Source organism: Pseudochaenichthys georgianus, chromosome 13, assembly GCF_902827115.2.
Source record: "Pseudochaenichthys georgianus chromosome 13, fPseGeo1.2, whole genome shotgun sequence".
In the NCBI taxonomy this organism is placed as follows: Eukaryota; Metazoa; Chordata; class Actinopteri; order Perciformes; family Channichthyidae; genus Pseudochaenichthys; species Pseudochaenichthys georgianus.
Genome location: NC_047515.1, coordinates 2,488,133 through 2,512,744, shown reverse-complemented (window position 1 = coordinate 2,512,744; position 24,612 = coordinate 2,488,133). Strand labels below are relative to the sequence as shown.

The 24,612-nt window shown below is 43.5% G+C and overlaps 1 protein-coding gene across 1 annotated transcript; it reads left to right on the top strand.

The window, feature by feature from the left end:
• Positions 1-1,587: 1,587 nt before the first annotated feature.
• LOC117457881 (uncharacterized) lies at positions 1,588-22,832 on the top strand. Its single transcript, XM_034098136.2, has 6 exons — positions 1,588-1,971; positions 2,662-5,792; positions 8,250-8,443; positions 10,941-11,050; positions 13,352-13,466; positions 21,199-22,832. The coding sequence occupies exons 2-6, from the start codon at positions 3,158-3,160 to the stop codon at positions 21,325-21,327; spliced, it is 3,183 nt and encodes a 1,060-aa protein (XP_033954027.2). The 5' UTR covers positions 1,588-1,971; positions 2,662-3,157; the 3' UTR covers positions 21,328-22,832.
• Positions 22,833-24,612: the final 1,780 nt, after the last annotated feature.

Here is a 24,612-nt window from a genome sequence, read left to right as displayed (position 1 = left end):
GTGCTTTTACATATACACACATTACACATAACATATATGCAATGGTCAGATACTGTGGACATTACCCACAGGAGCAAGTTCAGGTGAAGTGTCTTGCCGAAGGACACACCGGCTTTACAGACGCAGCAGCAGCGGGTTTCACCGCTTGATCATTGCACAGCGCACTGCGCCACACCGTCCATCTTCACGCCTCGAGGTCATCGAGGCGCTTTTACAAGTACACATTGGTATTATACATCTACTGTGAGCAAATCCGGGTGAAGTGTCTTGCCCAAGGACACAACGGCCTGACCCAGTGGGGGCAGGAGCGGGTTTCGAACTGGAGTTCTCCGTTGATCTGATGATCGGATGCACAGACAGAGTATTCCCCCATTTTGGTACTTCTACTATTTCTTAAGTAAATTACCTGAGTACTACAACCATGGTTACATTCAAGCCTTTGTGAAATGAGTTTACACAAAGTTTCCCCCCCCCCCCATGGAACTCTCCATCTCAAGTCTTCCTAAGCATTTGTTCTCCCCAAATGATTCCTTCTTTTTAGCTGGGTTGTATTCTGGAGCATTCCGTCCAGAACCCCCCCCCTCTCAGCCATACACTTAGCTGCTGCGTGTTGCTGTTATTCTCACTGCCAGAGGAGGGAGACAAAGGTCCCCAACCTTAAGATATGAAATGAATGTATTATGCAGGGCAGCACCCTCAGCAGCACAGGCAAGTCACAATATTAAGCAACAATGAGGAAAAAGGATCTGACAATAATTAAAACTTGCACATGGATGAAATATGTATATCAATATATTGGCTGCACAATTGAAAGAGTTCAAACCCATTTATAACACATGTCGTGTCGTGACTCAAGTTGTAATATTATACTCAGCCAGAAATGAAACAGTTTTGTGCAACACAAGAATCAGTGGTGGAAATACTAAGTACTTTATGCTGTACTGTACATTTATACTCTATTACATTTGGAAAAGCAGAAGCAAATTGTGTACTTTTTACTCCAATACATTTATTTTACAGATGTATGTATTAGTAACTTTACAAATTCAGATTTTGACACACAATACTTATATACACTTTTACATTTGATTATTTGGTATAGATTGAAACCATCTAACATTATATTTAAGACACTAACCATGTGTGAGTTAACATACATGAAAATGTATTAGCAGCTTTTTTAAACAAGTGAATTGTTTAAAAAATATTTGACAGTTCCAGATTTGTGTGATGTTTTTGCTCATTTTGCTTCAAAAATATTTAGAATAATTAAGAATTAGTTGAGTATTTATAGGCCTACTCGTGTAAATAATCTAAATACTTTTTCCACCACTCACAAGAATACACAGGCACATATGTATGTATGCAAATGTAAAACCAAATGTGAAACCTTAGAAAGCAACACTGACTATTTTAATATGGATACAACAAACATGACCTTTTATCTTATTATTTTCATTCTTTATTTATGTATTCTGTTTGTAGTACAACTAACAATTTATTTAAAAAAATGGCATCAACAACCTCGCATACCCTTCCGCCTCACTCGCCCCCCCTGCCTCTGTGTGGCACTGTGCACCCCCCCTATGGGTGAGTGGGCTGCAAGTCAAATGAGCTCTCCGTCATCCTGCCGCCGAGCACCGGAGGTACTGCGGTAAGATGCGGCGACGCACGATGCCGAGCGCTGGATGAAATGATGCGCAATGGCCGAACGAGTGGGGGGGGGACACCGAAGAAGCATTCACTAACTGCGGGGTCTGCCTCTGATCTACACGAGAGGGCTACAGCGATGCGTGTGTGACTGATCTGTAGAGCTGCAGCTCCATTGGTGCAGGCCGAGGGGAAGGATGTGATGCCGCTGAAGGATGCTCCACAGCCCGAGGAGGGAAGAATAGGCTTCGTCTGTAAGGAAGGAAGAGAGACATTAAGTGAAGGACACTTCAATTTAAAGAGACTAAGGCATCGAATAAGGTGAGAATCAATCAGAGCATTCATCAGGCATCCCTTTCAGGACATGTTGGATGGGGAGACAGATTCCAGGTACAGTGTGGTTACATGTGGCTCCTCTGTATCACAGCGCTACACATCCTGCTCATATGTGAAGGCTAGTGTGATATGCATGGCCCGGACCTATTTCTACTTGCGTCCCTGTGCGCAAATCGTTTTAACTATGTCGGCACGGGGGGTGGATTTATGGATTAATGGCCACATGTGATTCATTTGGTGTCCCTTTAATGGTTCTGTAAGGCTGATGCAACTACTCATCTAATTGGCACGCTGATGGACATGGTGTGAATTCCAATCTCATGTAAGAATAGGGCTCTGTTGTGTCAGAGCAGTTCGAAAAAGAAGCCACTTAGATTTAAATGCATGCCCTTTGACAGACTCGCACCCCCACAGACATGACAGCTGTACTCCACTCAGCCTAATCACATCTCTGTGTGGGATTTAGTAAGTATGTTTTCATTTAGATTTGAATAACATCTGCGCAGAATCTGCTTCAAATTCTTTCTTATTAATGAGATAAGTAATGTATGCCATGGTGTCTCCTCCTTCAGCGAAAGCAAACAATTACCATATGAGTGTGTCTGTGTCATCAGCACATGTCCCCTTGGTTCACCTTTGGGTCTTACATGTCTTCTTGTGTCCCACTTCCCGCAGGTTGCTTGTGACAGCTGAGTCCGTCCTCAGTGATGAGAGAGCGGCCGACGGGGAGGACGCTGAAGCTCTGAAGACAGCATCACTGAGGAAAACAAACTTCTCATTATCCACTCCATCATCAGCGCCGACAAATGGATGTCTGACCCGGGCGTTTCTTTTCTTCAGGACTCTCAAAGTTGAGGAGGGATAAAGAGAAACAAGCACTACTCCAGCTGGCTGTCAGGGAAACGGCTCGTTCTATTTCTCTTTTTTCTCAGAATGAGCTAAGATGTTAGCAAGAGAGTCTTTCAGTGCCGAGTAGAGTTGTCAGAATTAAATGATACAGTATTTCAGAATGCTTACTGTATTCTTCTTATGTTTACCTTTTGAGCTGTCACGCTCTGAAACAAGAATAGACTCTTGATAGTGCCAGCACTTCCTCTCATGAGTAGGATTTCAACTTGACCTGATCTGCATTTTAATTAAGCATAAGCGAGGACAAACCAATAAAACATAGATGAGGCCAACAACAAGCACCATGCTCCAGCAGAATAACAACAACAACTACCCCTGCCTGAACGTGTCGGGCTCCACCAGAGACATGCTCCAGCAGTGCTCCAGAGCCTCTCTGCCCTTCCCCAGCCGACTGGAGCTGGGCCTGGGAGACCTGCCGCTGATCCGGGGCCTCCGAGCCTGGGCCCTGTGCTCCAAGAACCGCCGGAAGGTGGGAGGAGGAGGAGGACAGGCCCCCATAGCTCCTCCTGCGGGCCGTGGGGGTTCCACTTCCTGCCCCAGGCCTGCAGATGTGTACCTGAGTGGGGAGTGGGGTCGCATGGGGTACGGGCTACCTCTGGGGCTGGACGCCAGGCAGGCTGGGCTTGGAGCCTTAGTTACAGTGGCCACTCTGAAGACCTCAGAGGGCAGCGGGAAGACGCAGACTCAATGCCTCTTCCTCCGGACTGAGAAAGGAAGCTGTTTGTACTCCACAGCCAAACCCAGTTCTGGGGGGACTACCAGTGCAGCCTCCAGCGTGGTTGGAGGATGGCTGAGAGGGAAGACAGGAGGAGGAGGAGGAGGAGGAGGAGGAGGAGGAGGAGGAGGAGGAGGAGGAGGAGGAGGAGGAGGAGGAGGAGGAGGAGGAGGAGGAGGAGGAAACCGGGTTAGGGTGCGATCTGGCCGGAGATGGAGGAAGTCAAATAATGCTCTGGAGAAAGGAGGCGTGAGCAGAGAGAGGCCGCAGAGCAGCAGGGAGGATCCTGCAGGAGAAATCTCTCTGGAAGAAAGGCAGGAAGAGCCAGACAAAGGACGCCTGGCCAGTAAACAGCTTCCCAGCCCGCAGCAGGACAGCAGGAGAGCCAGGCAGCAGAGAGACGCAGCCAGCAGAAGTCCTATATGCTGCCACAGCGCTTCTCCCAGAACCTGTGCTCGGTGTGTAAGGAGAGCACAGAGGAGGGGAAGCCAGGACGGGCACGAGGCAGGAGAAAGTCCAAGGAGAGGCACCTCAAACAGGACAAAGGGTGAGGGGAAAGGAATGAGGAAGGACATGCAAAGGAATGAGGAGGCGGAGGAAGAGAAGGGAGGCCTCTGCGGGTTAGAGTCATCCAGTTCTGTTTGGGCTGAACCAGACCCCGAGCTAGAGACTAACCACTCTCATCCAGAATCCAACAGCAGCTGTGATGGTGAGGAGACCGGACAAGAGAGCAACGAGGAGCCGAAGACACAAACCTCTCAAAGCAAGGGCGACTATTCAGAAAGAGAGGAGGATAACGACTCTGAGGCTGTGACACTAGATACTGGAAACACTGATTCTCCTCATGGCCACTCCGGACAGGGTGATGTTACCTTCGGACTTAGCAGAGGTCTTGATGACAGAAAACCAAGTGAAGAAGTAGCAGCTGATATGAATGGATGTCCTGATGAGTCTGGGGCCGATCAAAACACGGACACAGAAAGGGAGCGTGTGGATGCTGAAGAGAAGGAAGGGAGCATCAACCGGACTCCTGCAGACCTCCCGGTGTTCTCCGACTGCTCTGAGGGGGTCTCTGTCTCCATCAGCACCGCAGTCTCCCCTGAGCTGTCCCCTCCTGTAGGGGGCAGCACCTTCAATACTGACCCTGAGATGTGTGTTCAGAGCGAGCAAGTGAGCTCCAGGACAGATCCCCTTGAGGGGGGTCAACAAGGGCTGGCAGACCCAGGAGTCGTTGCTAAAGGAGAACTGGATCTAATCAGACTTGTGCACCCAGAACCCAACTGCGCGGCTGCCGAGAGCAACACTGTGAACACAAACAGGAAACCCCCGTTGTCCTTTCAAAATGCAGGAAATGGCAGCGTGCTGCAGGAGAGAGAAGCTCCGTCTAAGCCTCCAGGACACAGAGGTCCTTCCGTTTCTGAGACAGACGGGAGGGACGTAACGGGGAGCGACTGCAGCCCAACTGAGCTCATCAGAGCAGGGCCCAGAGATGAGCTGGTGGTGGGTCACAGAGACGCAGAGCTCCATGCAGGGGAGACAGAGGAGAAAGAGGACACATCTGGAGACATGTTGAGGAGGGAATGCACCTGCTTTGAGATGGACAATGGCGAGGGCAAAGGTGACAAAGAACGAAATTCAGAGGGTCCCACAAATGAAAGTTCCATACAGGAGGATAAGGACACAAAGGAAACTGAAAAGTGTGCACAAATGGACAATTGGAGGGTGGAGGAGTCTGCAGGCGGGGGCAGGGGAAGCGGGAAAGAGGCTGGAGACACCTGTGGACAATCAGACCGTGTTGAAGCGACTGGAGAGACCGGCAGTACTGTTGCCTGTGCTGATCCCCCCGCCTCTCGTGCACTCTCCCTGGCTAATCCTGCCCCCACTGTTCAGCCCCTGAATTCCATGGAAACCAGACTGCACTGTTTGGACGAGAATGTGGAGAAGGAAAGGGTCGGAGTGCTGGAAGGAGACGAAGAAGGAGGCCAGGAAGGGAAGAAGAGGCTCAGGAGACTATTGGAGGAGCAGGGCGAGGCGGAGAGGGTCTCCACCGTGGCCACTGAGGAGGAGGGGAGAGAGGAGGAGGAAGATGAGTTTGGAGTATTCATGCAGGCGGAGGGAGAGCCGGCCTGGAGCGAGGGACCCCCCACGGCCCCAGTGCCTTGTGGGAGCAGAGCACGTGCTGGTGAGTCTCACCGTTTGTAGTCTCTGTCTGTGTGTTCTGGTTAGCCCCGCCTCCTCTCTCTGTCTTCCTCTTGTAGTATCTCTCTGGTATCTTTCAGAGTGATGTTGCCAAGTTGCTTGGAATGGCCACGGGACAGAGGATCCTTTGGTTAACCAAGCTGACATTAAAGGCCTCAGCAGCGGAGTGTTTTAAAGTTGTCAGAAATGAACAACATTAGAGACCTTTCACACTCGCTCAGGGTCTTAGTGCAAACGTAACCTTTTGTTCAGTCTCAGGAATGCACTCTGATTTAAAGGGCCACACCAAGCCAGTCATCTTGTGAGTGTGTGATACAGAAATGCTGTTTATCGCCTTCCAGAGGATACAAATATATAAAAACCATTAAGAGGCATAAATAAAAAGGCACAACAGTCAATATAAAAAAAGACTCCATATTACAGCCATTCATTTGTAGAACCTTGTTTCCTGTCCAGCCATAGCATTAATTATCAACATGTACGTTCCTTTACATGCGTTATGATCTAACAGATAACTGTGCACACCTGGAAGAGCTTTTCTCAACCCGTGTTGAGGCATGTGTTTGCAGAACTATATCTCATTCCTTTCTCACATTGATCAGCAATTTTAGCACCTAGCTTTCTTATTTAAATCATGACACAAAAAGAAGCTGAAGCTGTATACCCTTTGGAATAGCAACACATGGCTGCCTGATCAGTGCGAACATATGTCATCAGCGCTCTGAGCAAGACATGTCTCCTGCATGCCTAAATAATAGTCTTTCAATAGTAATCGTCTCTTATAGCCAACGCAGTTATGACACGCACCTGAGTGTGTGACATATGCTTTCCTGTGTGTCCTTGTTGACTGGGTTTCATGCTTCCTCATTATGCTCCCTTTAGCTAATCACCTAAGCCACGTTTCCACTGTGCAGCCAAATGAGGCTAATCCGGGGTTTCATCTTATTTCCTATGTATCTCTTCTCAGTCTACCCACCTGTAAACATCCACCCACCTGTAAACAGCCACCTGTAAACACCCACCTGTAAACATCCACCCACCTGTAAACAGCCACCTGTAAACACCCACCTGTAAACACCCACCTGTAAACACCCACCTGTAAACACCCACCTGTAAACACCCACCCACCTGTAAACATCCACCCACCTGTAAAGTGATGCTAAACATGAATCAGCAGAAGTTGCTTTCTCTGTTGACAGAAATCCCTTTGTGTGGATTATTGTGAGCTGAAGGACCATTCCAGTGTTTTTGCAAATGTACTTTTAAAGGTCCCTTCACCAAAATGACATGAGGTTTTGTTTTGTGAATTATCCAGAATTCCTTGAGACTATTTCTCTGTTTGAAAGTTAGTTCCAATTCAAATGTTGTATCATTTTTCAGCACACACACACACGGCTAAATAAAATGTAATTGACCTCCATTGTGCAACGTTGAAGCATAACTTCACTTAACTGATGTACACGTTGAGTTAACTAGCTATCCAGTGAAGGGGAGAATCTTTTGAAACTCCGTGGCAGCCTGGTTTTGTGACATGCGCACTGAAGAGACTTGCAATTATTTGCCGTGGACTTCTGCTTTCAGACGTAGTTAATTACTAAGTTATTATCCTATCCGATAATAATCCAATTCAGAGGCAATAATGTAATAATACATTATTTTATATATATATTATATATTATATAGTTACAACCGGCCCTTTGAGTGCAACCTTTATGCGAATGTGGCCCGCGATGAAATTGAGTTTGACGCCCCTGAGCTAAACCAATGCTACTACATGCAGACTTAAGGCGTGCTGTCACGAATAGAGGTTTAACCAAGCACGAAGAAGTATGTTCAAATATTGTCATATACTACTGAAATGATGGTGGCCTTCAATCTGCATACAAATCATTAAAAGATCTACTCAAAACACAAGAGTGTAGTTTCCAAAGATAACAATAATACATGTAACTTGCAGTAAACATTAGACTACACACTGTTAAACTACACGTCTTGTTCAGAAGGAATTGATTGTGGAACTCGAAAATAACAAAACAAAAACGAGTTGACTAATAACAATACTTAGCTCTGCAGGGAAACTGAGACTCTGTTCTGTCCCGACTTCCTGACAGATCTCTTGTTCTTGCTACATGCTATTAATCATTCAGAGTTAGGGTAAGGGAGGGGGGCAGCACACAGGGCCTGGGTCTCTAGTTAGCCTGAGGTTATGGAGCAGCGGGTGAGAGAGAAAGTCACACAAAGACGACTGATAAGTTGGGAGGTAGGGATGTTTTAGCATTGATTCATGTAATTAATGAATGGTGTGTGTGTGTGTGTGTGTGTGTGTGTGTGTGTGTGTGTGTGTGTGTGTGTGTGTGTGTGTGTGTGTGTGTGTGTGTGTGTGTGTGTGTGCGTGTGCGTGTGCGTGTGCGTGTGCGTGTGCGTGTGCGTGTGCGTGTAGCACATGGAAGCCGCGCCCTCGCTGGGGAGCCGACCCACTGGACACCAGGCTGGACGGATAGCCTCATCCACCAATCAGATGACAGGTGGACAGCCTTCCCTCAGGACTGGTCAGATGAAGGTGGAGACATGGTGGGACAGTGGTGGCCGACCAGTGCTGTGGAGGAGAGAAGAGAACCGGCCAATCAGAATCTGGTAAAGATGTCAAGTCTTCTCAGCTTTTTAAAGATGACTTCCATGAAACTATAATGTGGTTATTATGTCTCAGACGTTTCTGTTGAGACTGCATCCATTTCTCTGGAAAGCTCTCCGTGGTCAGTTCATTTCATCCTCAGCATAATATTGTGTTGTGAAGTTGAGTCAGCAGACCCAGCAATATCATCTTTTGTATTCCATGCATTGTTCTTTATATACTGTATATGCACCTCGACTGAGAAATGGAGATCTGTGTGTTAGATTTAGCGTGGGCCACAGTAGTCTGGTAGAGACACGTTTTTCTGATTCTTTTTACTCTAGATTTGTGTCCTTTTCAGACTTGTAATCTTCAGACCAGTCGAGGATGCTTCAGGTGAAATGGAAGTTGGGACCGCCTCAAAGGCTTTTTGCTTCCTTTGCTCTACTCGTAAAACACAGAGTTGTAAGCCATGAGACTCTTCTATGAGGCTTTGTGTATTTGGGACGATCAAACCTCACCCTAATGGCGGACCAACTTAAGCTCAGCCAGCTGTGTCCACCTGTAAACCAGCTGTTCATTGCTTACAATCGCAAACATCATTTGAAAAATCCTACAACAAAGACGGGTTGAGTTCACTGCCTTCAACTAGCTTCGTTGATAGCTCGGTAATAATAAGATAGTAAGTTATCTATCACAGTCGGAATGTGTATCTTTTTGGTGCAGTTCTGTTGAATGATGATGCAAAAACACTCTGGGGTTAAGTTGTAGTCAAAGCTCACCATCACCATCACCACTGCCTCATTGCAGATACTTTAAGCCTGCACGGTTCTGGTCAGACCTTTGGTTCAAAGATGTGTCTGGGCTGCCCTTGAGTTCATGGAAAGCCTCTCCCAACCTCAGCCTGGAATGTCTTTTTTGTAAAGTACGAGACAGACCAAATACTTTGCAATTAGTGTTATTAAGAGTCAGACCGAATATCGAGAGTGCTGTAACTTAGTAACTGTAAATCCACTAGTGCTTTAAGATTGCTTTATTAAAGCAGGTATGTCTCACACATAGCAACTTTCAAATGTTTCAAGAAAAAGCTTATTTCAGTAATGTTGAGCACTTCTGTTCTGGAAACCGTCAAGAAACCCCCTTATTGTCAAGAAACCCCCTTATTGTCAAGAAACCCCCTTATTGTCAAGAAACCCCCTTATTGTCAATACACCCAGGAAAGCCAGAGGCACGTTTATGTATGTATTGATATAGCACCATACATGATCTCATTGCCCTCAGTGTGAGGTCGCAGCTACAGCGAGGTCAGGTTTATCAAACTGGAATCATATCATCACATTTGAATCCAGCCTAACTAAAGAACCCTAACTTGTAGAGCACATCTGTATTCAGTAACTTGAGAAGTCAAGAGACCCCTTTAAGAATGAAAATGTGCCTCTTTATTTTTTGGATCTTTATTTTCCGCTTCTTTCTTTTCATGTTTGGTACCAATGACGCAAAGTCTGAGAGGTCAAACACTTCATGGTGCTGTCAGAGGATCTGAATGAAAAAGGTCCAGTATCTGAGGTGTGGCTGGGGTCACTTATCTTCTAGCTGCAGGCTAAATGTGTTGGTACTCTTGACTGTACATATGTGTTGGTTCAGGCTTGCTGCTGGCCTATCAGACCCCGAGTCTCTGCTGGCCTATCAGACCCCGAGTCTCTGCTGGCCTATCAGACCCGAGTCTCTGCTGGCCTATCAGACCCGAGTCTCTGCTGGCCTATCAGACCCCGAGTCTCTGCTGGCCTATCAGACCCTGAGTCTCTGCTGGCCTATCAGACCCCGAGTCTCTGCTGGCCTATCAGACCCGAGTCTCTGCTGGCCTATCAGACCCGAGTCTCTGCTGGCCTATCAGACCCCGAGTCTCTGCTGGCCTATCAGACCCGAGTCTCTGCTGGCCTATCAGACCCGAGTCTCTGCTGGCCTATCAGACCCCGAGTCTCTGCTGGCCTATCAGACCCCGAGTCTCTGCTGGCCTATCAGACCCGAGTCTCTGCTGGCCTATCAGACCCCGAGTCTCTCACAGTGAATCAATAGCAACAACAAACACCCAGTGTGTTGAATATGTTTCTAAATCCAGGCCACGTTCATCAGGGCCGGGTACCCCAAAGGCTGGGTCTGAAATAAACTGCTCATGAATTATTTAATGTTATACTGATGTGGTGCGTCATTTAAATGTGCGTACTGCTTTTGTAACTCACATTAGACCGTCTGAGCTCTCAGTGCTTTCTTCCTTTAAAGATGTAAAACAACAAGCCGGCTCTGCAGGACTCCTCCTCCCAGTGGACGTTAAACGCAGCGAAGAGATGCAGATGAAAAATGAGCTGCAGTGAAGGAGGGCATTGGAAGAAAACTGCTTTCATACGAGTTGTTTCATATTCTCACAGTGCCATGAAAAGACATGCAAGGGACTCCAGAATGAACTTCTCACAATGAACTGAAGACTGTAGTTGATCTGGTGTCTCTGTGTGTCTCCTGCAGGCGGCTGTCTTTGCTGCAGCCTTCCCCTCGTCCTCAGATGACCCCGGTGACCTCCAGACCGTCCCCACGCTGAGCCAGCTCCTCAGGGGCCGGGCCAGCCAGGAGCAGGGGTGGGTACTCCGTCTCTCTGAGTCCCCTGAGTGGGTACTCCGTCTCTCTGAGTCCTTTGATGGTCCTGGTGGTCTGAACACCAGCTGACCTGCTGCCGTGGTTACTGGCTGTGCTGACACATTCCAACGATGTGAAATAGGATGTCTCAGATCTGACAGAGAGATCCCACATTACGAGCTTGTAATCGGCTTTAGGAAAATGACATGGAGGATTCTTTCCTGTCGGGAGCTCATATTTACTGCTTATCTGACAGGACATGAACACAGCAACACTGCAGCAAGTTAGCCTGCCAGTTGGCAACAGCTGAGCCGTTTACAGCAATACAGCTTAAAGGAAATATATGTGTTCTAATATACCTCCAGAGACCACCCATTCATTGGTGTCCTCTGTGGGAACATTGGTTTTGGTCCATTACTTTGAGGTCATACATGCCACAGCATTAAGTCCACTTTACTCCACAGAGGACATCCTGGGCTTTTCAGACATATGACATATGGTGTGGCTTTGAAAAAGATCATTTCATTGTTTTCAAAATGGCATCCATCAACACAAGCACTATTTATAGAAAGATAAATGGTAAGTTTGTAATTTTGTAATTCCCAGTGTTGTGAGTTCAATATTTTTAATTAATTATATTAAGGGAACATGTTAGGAGTTAGTGTAGTGAGTTTCAGAGCAGTGTAATACTTATTTGACCTAAAACTAAATGTTTTTATGAACGTCCTCTGAGGAGGACATGGGGATTTGCTAACTTTTTATTTCCCCCATTTTACACGACACACATGGAGTCCACTTTGGGCCAAACTAACACGTAGGCTTCTGTAGGGGTCATGGCAGACGGATGCAGTGGGAACACACACATCAAGTGCCTCAGGTGTCAGATGTAGCTCTGCATTTCACCAAAGGATGGAGTGCTACAAATGAGGGCTCAATATGTGTTGCATTGAGTTGTGCTCTAATGTTGTCTAAATGTACTTGTAAGGTTGTTTGCATACTATGCTTCACATAACTAACACCCGATGTCCTCTACAAAGGACACACGATGAAACAAAAACATATTTTGTTTTGTTTCTGTTAGTCATTATGTTTGTACCACCCTAGCCTAATTTAGACCTAACCAAGTTAAAAGGCAAGCAAGCCAATAAAGCTCCTTTTCATCAAGGAAAACATTAAAAAGCCAAAACAGTGCGCGGTGTGAACATGGTCATGATTTCCACAAACAGAAACCGGATACTTGAAACCTTTTTCTTCCTGGGTCTCAGGAGGTTATCGACACAAATCCAGTCAATTATACAACTTCTGGTTATGTTCACGATTGTCCATTCAAGGGAACACTGGTTATTTGTATTCAGAATAAGTTACACATTTAGTTCAAATTGAAAAAAATGTTGGTCTGTAAATCTCACTCGTACCATTTGGTATACAAGAAAATAACAAAACAAACAGATGGCAAATAAATATCAATTGCTCCAAAGAAGTGCAGAGGAAACGACGCAACCTGGCAGAACCAGAGCACAGCCGTCTAATATAACCCCATGCCAACATGCCGTTGTGATCGTACATATTTAGTTTTCTGTTGTCCATTGAATCATTTTTAGAAATACAGTAATTTGTTTCGCATAACTCCTGAGGTTTTGTTTTAAAACACAATACATACAATCATATTACTCTCGTTTATTTGGATTCTTTCAGGTTGTTATTTCGTGATTTGTGCTATTTGTTTCTAATTTTCCAAGTCTCTGAACGTTTGTATTGAACATCATTCTGTGTGGTGCAATGGGATCTTTTTAATTTATTCATAAAAGTCCAGTTGTTTGGTCGTATATAATAATAATGTTTCATTTCATTTCAAACCTTTATTTAACCAGGTGAATCCCATTGAGATCTCAATCTCTTTTTCAAGGCAGACCTGTGTGTCCGACACCAAGAGACGTATCTCTTTATAGTCACACCAGCAAGAGATGAAGAGCTCGTGGAAAGATGTAGTCATTTAAACAAACACCCCATTTGATGTAAAATGTATGTTTGAATCGGGGTGGATATGTGTGGGGGTCGTCACCCTGACTGATTCCCACATCATAGCCACCAGGTGGTTATTGTGGTGAACTGCATCTCTGAAAACAAAACATGGATCGACCCTCACATGGCAGAGTGTGTCTTTGATGACATTATGGTTTTACAGTTGACATTGGTTTTGAAACAGACTTTGTTAGACCTTGGTTGTCTGATCCTCAAAGATTACCCTTTTTCACACATGCCACTGTGAGAAGAACAACATGTTGTTGTGCTCTCTCCCACAGGCTGCTGGACACGTTCCATGACTTGAACAAAATGATTTGCCAGAAATACAAGAGAGGGAACGGGGTGTCTCGTGACCTGCTGCTGAGGACCTTCCACCTGGAGCCGCCGCGCACTGTGAGTAAAGACACTTGCTTTAAACATGTATTCCGTTACAATTAGTAAATCACTTTTACCACCTGTAAATACTGTAATCACTAACATAATCTGAGTATCAAAATATAAAAGTAAATGTTACCTTATTACTTTCACCCCAATATCAAACGCAATGCAAATAGATACAAGAGAAAGGAAATATCAATTAGATGTTTTTTAATGAAGTGTGTTATGCAAGACACCAGAACAATGTGACCTTAGACAAGAAGAAACCACGGTATTTAGGATCAGAAATGATTGTATGGATCAGAAAACCTGCCTTCCATGAAGCAGATGCAGGCAGTCGCCTATACAGCAACAATGAAACACATGAGCACATGGTTTAACCAATCAGATGTCACCATACTGCATTTTTTTAAAAAGAGGCTATTGTAAAAAAGAAAGACGATGAAAGCAAATGTAATCAGCGCGCCTCCCTATTCCACTTTCCAACGGCCAAAGCATTTGTAATTATTCTTTATTTTAAAATGTATTATAACATTCTAATCCTCCTAGTAATCCTAAAATGTGAAAGTCATCTGATAAAGTTTTTACATTGTTACTTTACCTATTTTTCTATAAAGTGAGGATTTGCTGACCTACTTTAGATACATGCTCTGATAGAATAACTGTATGCTGTTGAACAGACGGAACAGACCCGATAAACAAAGACAAATAAAAGTAATCTGATGAAAACAGTTTTTTATCAGACATGTTTTCATGTAACTGTAATGGAATACAGTTGTTTGTATCCTGATTACATAATACATGTAATCCATTACTCCCCCAGCCCGTAAACATGGGACTGCGACGCAGCATCTCCTAGCAAACAAAGTGTGCTTTGATCAGCTGATCTCACCACGCTGATGTGTTTCACTGCTCAGCAAACAGAACGGATGTTACAGAAACTCATGAGAGGCCGTCGAGCTGCTCACAACTCATACTTGGTCTTACAGACACTATCAGAATCTCACACATGCACCATTCAACTCTTTCATACATATTGCTAAACACTTTTACACGCACAAGCATTCTCTCTTTCACACACTTTTGTCTGGGCCATAAATTAAAATCTTACTTACATTCCAAACTGTACTTTCTTAGAAACACTATTATTCCCACTTACAGACAACGTCATACTACAATATGATACTCTAGTAGTGTATGCAAGATAGAACACTGTATGTGAGAGAGGAATGTGTGTGTGTGTGTGTGTGTGTGTGTGTGTGTGTGTGTGTGTGTGTGTGTGTGTGTGTGTGTGTGTGTGTGTGTGTGTGTGTGTGTGTGTGTGTGTGTGTGTGTGTGTGTGTGTGTGTGTGTGTGTGTGTGTGTGTGTGTGTGTGTGTGTGTGTGTGTGTGTGTGTGTGTGTGTGTGTGTGTGTGTGTGTGTGTGTGTGAGAGAGAGAGAATGATAGTATATGTGAAAGACAATGCTTGTGTTTTTGAGAGCTTATGACAGTTCATGTGAGAGGACATTGTACTGTTGAGAGAGAGCATACTTTAAAGTCAGGTTGATCCAACAGGAAGCCAGTTTAAATATTCATTCCTTGGCTGGTTTACAGCCTTGAAAACAAAGCCTGAAGCTGCTCACAGCACTGCTAGCTACATTTGAGCTGCAATAAGAACTTTTGGTAACACTTTATATTTATATTAAGGTACACCAATTCTCCTAGTTGTTAATTAACATGCTTATTAGCAGTATATTGGCTCTTTATTAGTCATAATAAAACACTTATTAATTCCTTATTCTACATGACCATATTCTACAAGTAATAAGCCATTAGTTCAGAGTTTTTCCTCAATAACCCTCTAATTCATGTGTCAAACTCAAGGCCCGGGGGCCAAATCAGGCCTGTGGTGGATTTAATTTCGGCCCGCAGGATAATTTTGAATTCCTATTAGATCTGGCCCGTCGGTATATTGCACGCACACCTTCCCTCCATCCTGAGGGTCTCCTCAGCTCAGAGCCTGAGCCCAAACATTGATGACCTTGCACCCAAGATGAGACGCCAAGTATCTGGCTTGAACTAGCATCACAGAGCAGCACACTGAGTTTAAATGGATGTTTCCTTCTGCACTTTCTCTCACAACAACAGGCCATGTTTGGTTTTTGAGGGGAATAGTTTTGTTGAAGCTGTTGTTGGCCTGTGGGAAAATGTAATCATAAGAAATGACTGGAAAATCTGCAGATAGAGCCATAAGAAATGAATGCACCTGATTATTTAATGTTTAATGTTGTTTTTATAGGCAATAATTTAAGCTTTGTTAGTTCCAGGTTTAATATGTGCAACAACTTCATTTCAATAAGGCCCACTGTGCATTTGAGTTTGACACCCCTGCTCTCATTGGTGCTTATTTATTGCAAGTAAGGAAGTTGTTGAAACTGTTGTGAGTTCTGGTCTTAATATGCTCTGCTCAATATGGGCCTAATAAGGCAGTAGTACCACAAGAATAGTAATTCTCCCATAATAACACTTAACAAATATCATCTATTCTTATGTAAAAACTAAAAAGACATTAAACTATAAGTGTTAATTAAATCTAAATAACTCAAAATTAGGTATTTCTATCGAAGAATATGTTCCCTATTTTAAAGTGAAGTCTTGTTCATAACCAATACGCTATTAGTTTAACCTGAACAGGTTCCCTATTCTAAAGTTGCCTCCTCTTCACACTTTGTAATTACAGTAAGAGTATAGCACACAACTACTGAAATTAACCTCAACAGCACATGAACAAAGTAGGCTCACGTTGAAATATCTGTTGTATTAAACCACTAAACTAGGTTCAGAGTCAGACACATCCCAAAACATGTCATATTTCTCCAAGGCTGAGAACACATATGCAGCCTGTACTTTTTAATAAAAACTGATTTTTTTTAACAGAGTTTATGTATTTGTGATCATACTGTGTGACCTGCTTGTATGTAGGCCTACTTACACAATAAGTGTAGGCTACTGTTCTCTGTGTTGTACTGTCTCAGTGTGAACAGAGATTAAACAGCCAGCCAAACTCTTGAGAGCCAGGGAATGAGCAGCCATGCTCCTTTATTGACTTATTTGCAGTCCACTGACATTCAAACGGAGTGAAACTATAAGAAAGAGGATACAAGGCACGTAAGGATCTCATACATGCAAGTGTAACATACACAGATTAACACATGGGACCGCTAAGTGTAAACAAGATAAATATAGCTAATGCTAGCTGTGCAATAAGCATGTATACAGGCCAGTATGGCTAACGCTAGCGTGTATGCTAATGCTAGCGCGAATGCTAATACTTTTTCTCATTGAGTTTAACTTTAAACATCTCCAAATGTCATCACATAAACACAATACATGTTACCAGGGGCATTTCCCGGGCCTGGAAACATTCTGGGCTTAGCCCACAGTGGCAGCGCCAGAGATTTTCCTTTGGGGGTGCTGTGGGGTAGCTTGACGTTTCATAGAGGGTGCTCAAACATGTAGGGTTTCCCATTAATCAGAGCCATAGAGAGATATCTCTAGAGCCGCGTTCACACCGCAGGACTTTCCCTGGTACTTTAGTTCTTTAGTTCCGTTAGTACCAATAATGTCGCGTTCACACCGCCGGGACTACTCAGTGCCGGGAACTCTTTTGGTACTTTTTAGTCCCTGCTAGAGAGGTGGTACGAACCTGGTGACAAAAGAGTGCCAATTTCTATTCTATTTCTATTGGCTGGGCGAATTGCAAACCACGCCCCGTTAGACTCTGAATTTGTTTTGTTAGGCAGCCATTTTTTTCCTCGCTACAAAACCACATCCACACCTGAGCGAGTCGTTTATCCGGCAGATCAGGTGTTGGTGCTGCCGGATTTGGAAGCCCCTCTTTAGTTTTGTACCTGCTGGGCCCAGAGTAAAATGCTTTGGTGAGCATAAACTAGAGGGGAACAGCAAGCACCAGTGTGATTTTGGTGACATTGTGACTATCCTGGCCAAAATGACAGGGGGCGCTTCAAAATCCGGCAGCACCAACACCTGATCTGTCGGATTTGGAAGCCCCTCTTTAGTTTTGACCTGCAGGGCCCAGAGTGAAATGCTTTGGTGAGCATAAACTAGAGGGGAACAGCCAGCACCAGTGTGATTTTGGTGAGTCTGTGACTATCCTGGAGAAAGATAAAGGGGGGGTTCCAAATCTGGCAGCTCCAACACCTGATCTGAACATGTTATGTATGAAAAACAGTGCAGATCTTTCCTATTGACACCAGGATTAACCTAGTCTAAAATAAGGAACATTAATAGTGTGATAGAAAATGAAATGTAATGTAATAGAGGCACAGATATAAGATCAATAATACACTTTATTTTAGGGCACCTTTCAAAGCATTCAATGTCACCTTAAAATACAATTAAAAAAATAGGAGTGGCATTACAATACAAACATGTGTTGAGTAGGGATATATAAAAATGATATTCAAGGGAGCAATTCAAGTGAGTGAAGCCAGTTTGAACACATTATCTTTTAGGCTTGATTGAAAATAACACAGTGTCTGACATGATCATATGTGATATCATTACTGTTATATCATTGCTTACTATTCGTGGTTATCAGACACTTCAACAACAGAGAAGGTTTTAAGAAATAGGACTATACTGACAAATCACATATTACCCTGTCATTGTCTGTTCTGCAGGAAGGAGGAATATAACAGAGTGGTACTATACACTCAAAAACGTAAGTTTATTCCAATACGAAGATTGTGACAGATCTGAAAAAGGTGTCCTTAAAACGAGCCTCCTCGCAATTGTATGCACATTATTTATTCAGCCGTTTGCTGTTTAATCTGATATATCATTCAAAAGAGAGAAAAAAGCTTTGATAAGGGTGAAAATACGGCGAACGCTCAACACAGGCGATTACGTCACCTCTGCGCATCCCCGCGAACAGGGCTTCAATCCACGGCAAGGCTTCAACCTACGGCATAACACCGGCGCTACAGTGGCATGTTCTACTGCAACACTCCCCACACACACACACACACACACACACACACACACACACACACACACACACACACACACACACACACACAGTGTACCCGCGACTGTTACAATGAAGGCTCGATAATCAGCTCACGGCATATGGGTGTAAGCAGGGGTAAAGTGCTATTTTTATAAGTGGGGAGTGTGGACCTAACATCCTTTAGGGGGGCAAGCTCCCCCGGGAAGATTTAACTTCAATTTTTAAATATTGAAGTTAAAAGCATCAATCTGGTGCACTTTGAGAGCAAAATTAAGAGATCTATGGATACATCTCTCAGCACCCATATGAAACAGAACTGTAATGAGATGTTCTTCTTCTTTATGGATATTTTACAAATCACACTGTCATATATTTCATACCTGTTTTATGAGCTAGAGTAGACAGTCTCACATAGCAACTGATCTCTATCTCCTCACACATAAACACACACACACACACACACACACCCACATGCTTTCTTCACATCATTTCATGCAGAGGGATTTATAACAGAGTGCCTAGAGTTCACTCTTCATTTGTTAAGCTTCAAGGTTTCTAAATTGAATTTGTCAGGGCAGCCTTACAGCGTGTACAATGACCTGATAATGCTGTTTGACTAATGAGCAACTCCAGCTGCATTCAAATGAAGTGACCGCTGTTATATGCAAAACACTGCTCACACCGCGCTGATAAATGAGCCGGCTCACTCCGAGTTACAGCACTGAGAAACCTTTGTGTGATGCACTGCTCCTCAACCTGTGTGCAGGGCAGCAGAGTGGGAAACTCCACACTGTGTATATGTCTATTTCATGTTGTACTTGTTGTAAAGTATCATATCTATAAATATTGCATTTAGGTTGAGTTAGGAAGGGAACTACTTAGAGGTACATTCTGTAGAGGCTAAGCCAACGCTTTAAGCCTCTGAAGATCCGCTTGGTGGGTGTAATTGACGCACCCAAGTTTGCTGCCGAATAAAGGTCAGAAACAAAGTTTCCAGTTTGAAACAGTCCATTTATTTCCATTTTACTGGTTTCCATTTACTTGCTTCTTTCCATATTCACCACACGATATTACCGTTTACACAATACCTTTGCTTTGCTTGTAATCCCGTTTTTGTGTGTGTGTGTGCTCCGTGTGTGTGTTCTCCGTGTGTGTGTTCTCCGTGTGTGGTCAAACACTGTATGGGCCTTCCGGCGGAACCTCTCCCCAACACACATAGGTTCCTACCTTTATACCAACAGTTAATTGACTCCTACACATTCATCAGTTCTAGTTACTGATTTGTTTCTCTTAAAAAAAAAAGTGAAATGTGTTAAACGTTTCAATAATGTGTTTAACGTTGAGATTAGTGTACAAATGGGTTACAGCAGAAACCTAGAGCTCGACAATATTCATGGGATTAATGTTATTTGTAAAATTATAGTTCATGTAATTGGGATTTGTTGCTGATGAAGCCCAACATGTGTATGTTGCAGACAAATGTTGACATACTATTAAACAAAGAGACAAACCATTAGTCTTTAGTTTGAATTATAAGGGCAAAGTAAGTGCACCTACAGTATTGAGGCTGGCTTTGGATAATTGGTTCTAAATAGATGTTTCAGATCGTTTATTTATTGTATGTATATTGTGTTCATTTACAGTGCTGTGAAAATGAATTTCCCCCTGGAGACAATAAATGTAATCTAACATTTGAAATCGCAAGTGGTAGAGTTCGCACTCACTTTGTTGATTGAAATATGGTATGAAAAGATGTATACGACTTCACATAGTTGTTAATATAAGGGATTTTTAATTCAACACACAACACATAATAGTTAGCTACACTGACGGGTTTTCAAAAGACTGTTCACAGGGAGTCAATACAATATCTGTAAACGTACCTTCCAGCTTCCACTACGATGGACTGCTGCAGGAATGAGTCCTAAAACCCGGGAATGAGTCAGCATATTTGCATATACAGTTCCGTCACCTCAAATACATTTGGGTTTCTAGTTAGATGCATGAAATAAGGTGTGCAGTTAATGCAATAACATTTATTTCTAACATAAAATACGTCAGTAAATACCCCAGGTTTTCACGTGTGTTAAAAAAGGTTGCTAGCAAGCAGCTAAATTAAACTATTGTCAGGGTGAGTAAACTTTGAAATGCTGAACAAAGTGAGACTCATCAATTAAGTGGTGGGAAAATGAAGTCATGTGATTGTGGTGTAGTCTAAAGTTAGCTTTCTTACTTCTGGCAATTCAAAATATATATGTAATTTGTAAAAATAATCCTGCTGAAGAAAACTTTAAACTGAACCAAAATACTGTACAATAGAATGATCCCATTGGCTTTGTGCGAAGATGTATCTGGTCTGCCAACAAAGAAAAGTCATCCCTGCAGCACTCCATATCAAATGAATGAGAAAGCTGATTTTAATTTCCCAAAACCCAAGGTGATGTCTCCAAATGGTTTGTTTTGTTCAATCAGACACAATTATTAAAATCGTATTAAAAGGAAGCAGCAAATCTGCCCAGAGGCTTTAAATAATAATGCAGAATCAGATTGTTGTTTTTTCCTTTTCTGTTGACCAACACACATTGATAAATCAGCTTCAGCAGAGTAAACCCCTGGGTTGTGTTCAGTAGTCTAATAATAATAATAATAATAATAACTTAAATGAATATAGCGCCTTTCATGAACCCTGGGACGCTAACATCACATGTGCATGTTTGTGTTTTAATCTCTGCAGGAAAGCAGACCCCCCCAAAGGACAGCCAATCACCGTCTCTCGCCCGGCCTCCCCTCGACCAATCAGCACGCTCATAACGCTGCTGCTAAGCGACGGCTGTCATATGACTACAACAGAAACATGGAGTAACAGTGCGGCTCTGTTTGAACTGTGATGCATCAACATTTTCCTGAAGGACTGCAGTGGCTGGATTTCCAACACATCTGTCAAACACTGACCTTTGACCTTTGCACCCTCCTGGTTATTAGAGCCTGCGCCGCTGTGAAGTCGGATGAAAACAGAGCGACAGTTGTGTGTCAGAAGTTGTCTCCTCCAGCTCCTGTTGGAGTGTTTCCATCACCGTGTGCCACCGTGTCCACCTTCTCTTCTTATTTTCGCTTTCTGCCTCTGAGTGATATTTTCCTACCTAATATTTTATTATAGATTTAAATTGTATGTCAATAGAAATATGTCACTGTGTCAGAGCTGCTGTATGACAGACATGGTCACGTTGCTTGAAGACATCTTAATGGGTTGAGAAAAAGGAAGGAAGGATTAGAAATAAATCATTGTTTCTTGCATTCATGATCTTAGAAGGTCAGCATGCTTTGCTAACTATCTTATCTAAAATGAAACAGGCAAACATTTATTCCCCTTGATCTCTTTCTATTATCTTTAGCAAAATATGACATTGATGTCCTATCCAGAACATTGTCTGTAGCTCCACCAGGAGATCCTTTCTTCCTCTGCAGCAGAAAGATGTCGAGCTGAAGAAAGCAATAAGAGCAAAGGGTTTCTGTTCCAACCTGCAATTATTAAAGGATCAGACACTTTAAAATGGCGATTTGCAAAGTTATTTCTTATTATATTAACAGTTATTTAGCACTGAATCCTTAAGGCTTAAACAAATAGTAAAGTAGGCATTCCTGTTTGCTGTAACATGCAGCACTGAATAAAGTTAAACTAATAGTGACAGAGCTGGATTCATGCAAATGTCCAAGCTCTCCATTTCTTATTTTTCAAAGATAAGCAACAGAGAATCATGTGATCCACTGGAGGCAGAGTGAAGCATTATTTCACTCGCAGAACTCTGAAGATGTGTCCAGACGCATGTGCTTTCTTTGTGTGTGTGCTGCAGACATGACAGGAAAACAAGTTAGTCTTCCAGTCAGTGCCAACAGGAACAGCAGCTAAGTGCCGATGTTTACGAGGTAACGGAGCGAGGCAGACACAGTGTTGTTTCTCACAGTCTGAAGTGGACTCCACCAATCCTTCTGGCACGTGATGTCTCTCTGTTTCCTTTGTCTCTCCGTCTGGCTTCCTGTCTGCCTCTCTCCTCACTCTCAGCTGACTCCACGTCACCAGCAAAAACTTGAATCTAGCTGCCAATAAAAACAATATTGTTCACATTGTGTTCCACTGTACACGTTTAATTTATACGTACCACTACATGTTATGACTTTATTTCACTCTGTGTTGTATATTTCAGCTCAATCATTTGTGATGATATATGACATGTGTGAATGTGTGCGTGCGTGCGTACCATTTGTACAAAACTACAAATGGCTGAATAAGAAAAATATGAATATTTTCTGATCTATTCAAATGAGGAGGAGTTGTCGCCTTGGTAACTGATGTAATAAAATGATACTGTGTGATGGCTACCTGCTTCCTTGTCACGTGTTTATATACTTTAAAATTGCATATCCACCTATGCAAGACAAGTCATAACCAACACAAATTCAGCTGTCTGAGAAAGCTAAAAGATTAACATTTTGGAGTCTGTGGAAGCTATTCAGTATTTTTCACATTTATTTAATGTATTTATTTGTTGTTTTTTGTTTTGTAGAATTAATTTGTGTTCCAGCTAAAATGCTTTTATTTTTAAGGTGATGGGTCAATTTGGACACACAGCTGGGTTTATTTAAGTCAATCAGGGCACAGCAGCAGTCAGTGGGCACCGGCGGGAAGGTCTCTGGCTTTTTACCAGTATCAGGGCTGAGTTCAGCAAACATTTCAACACATTTTGCTGTATTGTTCCCGCAAGGTGAAGCTAATAAATACCACAAAAACGTTGATGCCTTGTCTGGACATTACCAACTCATGATCTGCGTAAAATCCACTATACCTGGTGCCTCAGTGGCCTTTTGAAGTGTTATTGTTGTTGACAAATAGCCACTACAGAGTCTATTTAAAAATGAAATGTACAGTATATAAAATAAATAATATAGATATTAGGACCTGGTTTACTCGTGAATTACCGGGGAGTGATGGATTAGCTTCACGGCCCGAGGAGGAGAGATTTCAGAAATCATAGACTTCATTTATTTCTAATCTGAACCTAGCATTATCCAAAGTATTCTTTCTCTTTTAAAGTTTGACACCCCACTTTTTCAATATCATAAATGTGAAAGTGGTGTGGTTTCATATTCTTGTAAATCCTGAGCCAAGGCAGACATTTCCTCAATGTGCTAATTTATATTTGTTGTGGCTCGACGTGAAGTTATGTTTTTTAGGCCACGTGTACACGGAGACGGGCCTGTAAGTGGCGCTGTACTTCTGCCACAAAATACACCAAAAGCAGCGAAGAAGACGCCCGAGCATGGTTGCCCTTCTGTTTATTGTCCGCGGTGGATTTAGCAACATGTAGTTCATTTAGTTCTTCATGTCCACTTGTTGCTGATGGTTGTGGTTGAGGAGCTGTAGATTTTGCACTAACATCTGTAGCATGGTCAGCAGCATCTGGAGCACGAAAGCAATCCTGTGATCCGCCATTGTTGTTGTTGTTGGCGAAAAACATCAGCAATGACGTGGGGGTGAGCAGCAGAGGTGGGGCTATGGCATCATCGTTATCAGGAAATGGTCGTATAGGACGTACACACGGAGCCGCTTGGCCCCCCAGAGTGTTTCGTCTGCAGATCTACCCACCTTGGGAGCCGTTATTGTTTTAGGGCTCCGTTTCCGCGGTTCCGTTACGGCCTTGTGTGGACGAACCGTCTATACTAGGGGTCGGCAACAGGCGGACCGGTCCGGACCTATAATCAATACATTAATAGGGGATTTCAATTTTGACGGGGCGATTCTATTTTAACCGCCGCCGACAGGGGGCGAAAGAGACGAGTGAGTGATACAGGAAGAGAAACAAAGAAGAAGAGACGAGAGAGCGGCAGAGATGCGGAGAGGAAAATGAGTGAAGAGAATAATTAGCGATACAGGGAGAGAAGCGGAGAGGAGAGTGAACAGGCATGTTAGCGGCAGACAGGGAGAGACACATAATTACACATGGCGCTCTCCAAGAAGAGGAAAGTGGACGGTGAGAACAGAGCTTTTAACCCTGAGTGGACTCGTTCATGTTCATCCTGCCCACTGGGAGCACAGAACCAGTGTGTCTCATTTGTTCAGAGACCGTGTGTTACGGTGAGTGAAGCAAGCAGG